The 5,915-nt window shown below is 39.4% G+C and overlaps 2 protein-coding genes across 2 annotated transcripts; both read right to left on the reverse strand.

Annotated features, from left to right (window-relative positions):
- Positions 1 to 419: 419 nt before the first annotated feature.
- LOC134318745 (NAD-dependent malic enzyme, mitochondrial-like) lies at positions 420 to 2,606 on the reverse strand. The gene is made up of 4 exons (XM_062999676.1): positions 2,137 to 2,606; positions 1,734 to 1,804; positions 1,099 to 1,203; positions 420 to 740 (listed from the first exon to the last, which is right to left on the reverse strand). Exons 1-4 carry the CDS (start codon positions 2,177 to 2,179, stop codon positions 579 to 581), a joined length of 381 nt encoding a protein of 126 aa, XP_062855746.1. The 5' UTR covers positions 2,180 to 2,606; the 3' UTR covers positions 420 to 578.
- A 115-nt stretch (positions 2,607 to 2,721) lies between these two features.
- On the reverse strand, positions 2,722 to 3,502 carry LOC134318746 (NAD-dependent malic enzyme, mitochondrial-like). Its single transcript, XM_062999677.1, has 2 exons — positions 3,426 to 3,502; positions 2,722 to 2,894 (listed from the first exon to the last, which is right to left on the reverse strand). The coding sequence occupies exons 1-2, from the start codon at positions 3,498 to 3,500 to the stop codon at positions 2,733 to 2,735; spliced, it is 237 nt and encodes a 78-aa protein (XP_062855747.1). The 5' UTR covers positions 3,501 to 3,502; the 3' UTR covers positions 2,722 to 2,732.
- Positions 3,503 to 5,915: the final 2,413 nt, after the last annotated feature.

The following is a 5,915-nucleotide window of genomic DNA, read 5'->3' on the forward strand; positions in this document are numbered from 1 at the left end:
AGAGTGAATGGCTTCTGACGTTACTGTGGGAATTACAAAGCATTTGCTTTTTATTTTAAGTAGTTTTTACTTTTAGGCTTATTGTGTGCACAGGTTATATCAGCGTTACAACAGATCTAACACGTCGTTGTTTGAGTAGCACAGTGGGCTGAGTGCAGCACATGTAGTTCTCTCAGGTTCTAGGCCCTATGTTAAAATCCAGCTTAGGGTGAAACTAAAGTTACACTTTTTTCGACATTTTCTCACTGCCCCAACTACACCCGCCCACCCCCACATTTTATTATAATGAATACTGTAAGCCTGCAGTGAAATAAACCCAAATACACACCAACACACATAGAAACACATAGAAACACAAAGCACTAAATGTATTAGCTGATACAAACACACACACACACACACACACACACACACACACACACACACACACAGAGTGTTTTATTAATAGCAACACTGTACATTTACATTAGCAGAAGGAGTTTAGGAATCACTCCCCATGGGGATGTGTGATAGTTAAACATTACACAGCTGTAAATTAAGGGTGTGACTGTTTCAGGTGTATGCTATAGGGTGTATGATTACTCCACTATAGGACTATGGGACACTCCAGCCCGTTCGTAGATGTCTGGGAGGAAGGAATCGTACTCCGTGTTCCACACAATGGATCTCACATACGCCTCCTTATCCAGTGGCTCTGGGTACCGAAATGCCATTCCTTTACTGTACAGAAACTCCACCACCTAAACAAACACACACACTTTTTTTTTTTTTGGGAACACATACCCTGTTAGCACTGATTGTGGGTGGACAGTTAGGAACACAAGGTGTATTTATCTTTCTTTAGTCAATCAGTAGACACTTTCTGATCACTAGACACTTTATATTTTTGGTTGGAGCGCTAGTTCCACTCACAGCACTGATAACAATGTGTTTAATTACATTTCCACAGCATGTATCTGTATGATGTACAAACTTTACCAAACTGTTGCAAAAAACTTGGAAGCAATGGGTGTGACCTAAACACCTGAACTCAATAATTAGAAGGGGTGTCAACATAATTTTACTCACATTGTGTGTATGTATAAACATTAATCTTACCTTCACAGCCATCTGTAAAGAAACCTCCCTAATGTTGGAAAGAGGAGGGTAGAGACGACCCTGATTCTGATTCAGTTCCTCATCCGTCAACTGCTCTGCTAAGATCTGATACACATACACATATACAAACAGTGAGACAGAGAGACAGAGAGAGAGAGAGAGAGAGAGAGAGAGAGAGAGAGAGAGAGAGAGAGAGAGAAGGTGAGTGACCTTATAACCATCAGCATCATATTAAAAACCATCATGATACTGTGATAAATTTAGCCACATACACTAACAAGTACCTTAGAAAACCATTATCACTTAATACAGTCCACCGTTGCATCAAGAAATACAACCTAAATTATTACACAACAAGAAAGCTATACATTTTTCTATTCTGCTGTTTAAAGTAAACATAAAGATCTTAATCTGAGTCTTTATAAGTTTATAGGTGGCTGCTGCTGCTGCTACATGGTTGGATGATTTAATACTTACATTAATAAGCAAATAATCCTAATAACATGGGCAGCATGAGTGTTGCCTAACACATGCATGTGCACGCACGCACACACACACACACACACACACACACACACACACACACACACACACACACACACACACACACACACACACACACAAACAATGTTTACCTTTGCAGCCTCGAGGAACACCGTATCACTGATGTGTCTAACACCACTCAGAATTACTGCCAGAGCCACACCTAACACACACACACACACACACACACACACACACACACACATTTCTATTAGTCGAGGTAAAAAACTTAATAGACTGTACAGTGAAAGAGTACAAAATAAAAATATATTTACACTAAATAAAGATGATAATCATTATTATTGTTTTTGTGGATGAAGTTTGTCCTCTGGATGTAAATAAATTCAGTAATTACTTGTACAGCTTCTAAACGCTGGCAGGACCCAAGATCAGAGGTACCCCAAATAACACTCAGAGAATTCATGGCCCAAAACCACAACTCATTCATTTTTCCAAATTATTGGAAAAATAAAATAGGAAAACACAAATCCACACCTGGGAATATGTAAGCATTGTTCCCCTGTCCCAGAATCACCATCCTGCCATCATCCAGAGTTACAGCAGCAAACAGACTCCCACTGGCAAACAAACACCGACCCTAACACACACACACACACACACACACACACACACACACACACACACACACACTCAGAAAAGCACATTCATTAGCCATTTGATGAGCTACACCTACTGTTACAATACATTTTATATTTCATGTTTATAATTTTGTGATTCTTTATTTAATATCCTTTATGAACAATCAAATTTACTCTATGATCAGTTAGGCCTGAATTCTCTTACATTTTGACCAACAACAGGCTCCACTTAACCTTGAATTAGAGACAGTCTGCTCCTTGTTATTCTTAGCACATCCAAGACAGTCGTATATATCAAAAATATTCTATCTTAAAACACATTTGTATTATCCTGTTCTGTTCAGTCACTAAACAACTACCATGACACAATCTTAGGTACTGTACATATACACTGTATATATAGTTAAACATTCCAGACCTTTGCTTCAAGAAATTTTCTCTAACTGGACCTCTTCAAATTTTAGTTGAATACCCCTGCTATAGGGTGTATGATTACTCCACTATAGGACTATGGGACACTCCAGGCCACTCGTAGATGTCTGGGAGGAAGGAATCGTACTCCGTGTTCCACACAATGGATTTCACATACGCCTCCTTATCCAGTGGCTCTGGGTACCGAAACGCCATTCCTTTACTGTACAGAAACTCCACCACCTAAACAAACACACAAATTTTTTTTGTTAGGAACACATACCCTGTTAGCAATTGTGGGTGGACAGTTACGAACACAAGGTGTATTTATCTTGCTTTAGTCAATCAGTAGTCACTTTCTGATCACTAGACACTTTATATTTTTGGTTGGAGCGCTAGTTCCACTCACAGCACTGATAACAATGTGTTTAATTACATTTCCACAGCATGTATCTGTATGATGTACAAACTTTACCAAACTGTTGCAAAAAACTTGGAAGCAATGGGTGTGACCTAAACACCTGAAATCAATAATTAAGAGGGGGTGTCAACATAATTTTACTCACATTGTGTGTATGTATAACCATAAATCTTACCTTCACAGCCATTTGTAAAGAAACCTCCCTAATGTTGGAAAGAGGAGGGTAGAGACGACCCTGATTCAGTTCCTCATCCGTCAACTGCTCTGCTAATGTCTGACACACACACACACACACACACACACACACACACACACACACACACACACACACACACACACAAACCGTATCGTACCTGAACAAGCAGACCGTACTTGTCAGACATCCAAATCTTCTGGCGAGCGTCTGCCTGACTCATTCCCTCCTCCATCAGTGCCATGACAATCAGGTTAGCAATGCCTAGAGCTGCCTAACACACACACACACACACAACACTTACACACTACTAACGCTTATACTAGTTCAGACAGTTTGTAGACACCCCTAAAACTCCAAAAACATACTGTACAAGAGGCATAAACATATCATTACTTTACAAATTATGTGTGTGTGTGTGTGTGTGTGTGTGTGTGTTTTACCTTGTTAGTATGGGGGTTGAGCATCAGCGGTTTACCCTTTCCTTTAGTATGTGCCCAACAACACACACTCAAACACGGCCAAACACTGACGCGCAGCCTCGACAGCATGATAATACCAACTCACACACACCTGTAGGAGAAACACACAACACTTTTATTACACACACACACACACAATTACACAATTACTGTGTGATGTATGGAACACTGTTAGCTTACTGTAGTGCTTCGCCTAGCTCTGGTAACCTTTGACCTTTGTAGGTTAAACGGATTTCATTTGTTCAGTCAGTCTGATTAAATACGCCAAAAATATACGGACACCAACTTAATGATGAATGTGGTAGTTTAGAAAGTTCATTTCAACACTGAACTTTGTTTTGTGGTCTCCTGATTCCTCATTAGCGATTATGATTACCTGCAGCTGCTGATCTCTCTGTGCCCATATAAAAAGTCTGGTTTGACTGCACACAGACTAAGCCACATGCATTAAATTTAAAAAGTCTGAAAAGCTCTGAACAGATCTAGGGTTACACATCATTACAAGGCAGGGATGTCTTCTGAACAAGTCAAGTCAACTTTATTTATATAGCGCTTTTTACAATAGACATTGTCTCAAAGCAACTTTACAAAATCCAGGACCAACAGATACAAAAACCCCTGTTGAGCAAGCCGAGGGCGACTGAGGCAAGGAAAAACTCCCTGAAAATTACAGGAAGAAACCTTGAGAGGAACCAGACTCAGCAGGGCCCATCCTTCTTGGGTGGCCTGGAGGATACTTTAAATAAATGCACGATTTACACAAAGCATACAAACACAGAATTAAATGATCTAAAAGTTATAACTGGTAATAAATAGATAAATAGATAAATAATAATAGAGTTATTATTCGGTGTAGTCTTCAATAATGTCTGTAGTGATTTCTTGTCATTCTTGGTGCAATTACTCCAGACCCATCACATCTGACAGGAGCAGCATAGTTGTCACGGCAGTCTCGACTTTAATCCTTAAACTCGGCGGGTAAACAGGTTTCCATCAGAATGCCTTTGGAGTAAAACAACAAAGAATGTAGTTAATAATGTACAATGCTAGTTGAGTAAAACAGTTTTACAGAGAGTTTTAGACTCCGGCAGCCCTAATTATTACAGCATAACTAAAAGGGAGAGCGAGCAGGTAACAAGGTCATGAAGGCTTTCACAGGACATCAGTGCCCACCTGTCCTACCCAAACCGGAGTGATCGGACAAGAGAGGCAGAACGACAGCAACCCAACATCCCTGATCACCACAAGTTTCTATGACCAAGAACCCCCAAGCTCTGCGCCTTTGTCTATACTAATCAAAAGCCTGAGAAAATAAATATGTTTTCAGTTTAGACTTAAACATTGAGACTGTGTCCGAATCCCGAACAGAGGCAGGAAGATTATTCCAAAGTTGTGAAGCTTTGTAAGAAAATGCTCTTCCACGAGCTGTGGTCTTTTTAATTTTAGGAACTATAAGTAACCCTGCATCTTGTGAACGAAGTGGACGCGCTGGGCTGTAGTGATTAATAAGTTCACTCAGATACTGTGGAGCCAGACCATGTAGCGCTTTATAGGTTAGTAAAAGTATTTTGTAATCAATGCGTAATTTAACTGGCAGCCAGTGTAGAGATGATAGAACAGGAGTAATATGATCACATTTTTTAGTTCTAGTTAGCACTCGAGCTGCTGCATTTTGAACTAATTGGAGTTTGTTTAAGGATCTACCAGAGCATCCAGTTAGAAGAGCATTACAATCATCTAACCCAGAAGTTATAAACGCATGGATCAGATTTTTGGCGTCATTAACAGATAGTATATTTCTTATTTTAGAAATATTACGCAAATGATAGAAAGCAACTCTAGTAATATTATTAACGTGTGTATCAAAGGAGAGATCTGAATCTATTGTGACACCCAAGTTTTTTACATCTGGGCTGGGAGTAACAGAGAACGTGTTTAGGTTTAGCACCAGGTTAGACAACTTGTCTCTTGCAGCTTTAGAGCCAACAAGTAAAACCTCAGTTTTATCTGAATTAAGTAAAAGAAAATTACACGACATCCAGTTTTTTATGTCGTTTACACAATCTTCTATCTTACTGATTGTGTCAGTATCATTTGGTTTGGCTGATATATACAGCTGTGTGTCATCTGTATAGCAGTGAAAATTTATGCCATGTTTATGAATAATT

The sequence above is a fragment of the Trichomycterus rosablanca genome, chromosome 8 (genome assembly GCF_030014385.1).
Source record: "Trichomycterus rosablanca isolate fTriRos1 chromosome 8, fTriRos1.hap1, whole genome shotgun sequence".
In the NCBI taxonomy this organism is placed as follows: domain Eukaryota; kingdom Metazoa; phylum Chordata; class Actinopteri; order Siluriformes; family Trichomycteridae; genus Trichomycterus; species Trichomycterus rosablanca.

Coding starts and splice junctions, on each gene's coding strand:
- LOC134318745 (XM_062999676.1), bottom strand. CDS start 2,179: ATGGTGATTCTGGGACAGGGGAACAATGCTTACATATTCCCAG. Junction 1,805..2,136: donor CAATGCTTACATATTCCCAG/GTGTGGATTTGT, acceptor TGTGTGTGTTAG/GTGTGGCTCTGGCAGTAATT. Junction 741..1,098: donor CTTTACAGATGGCTGTGAAG/GTAAGATTAATG, acceptor GTGTTTGTTTAG/GTGGTGGAGTTTCTGTACAG.
- LOC134318746 (XM_062999677.1), bottom strand. CDS start 3,500: ATGGAGGAGGGAATGAGTCAGGCAGACGCTCGCCAGAAGATTTGGATG. Junction 2,895..3,425: donor AGTACGGTCTGCTTGTTCAG/GTACGATACGGT, acceptor GTGTTTGTTTAG/GTGGTGGAGTTTCTGTACAG.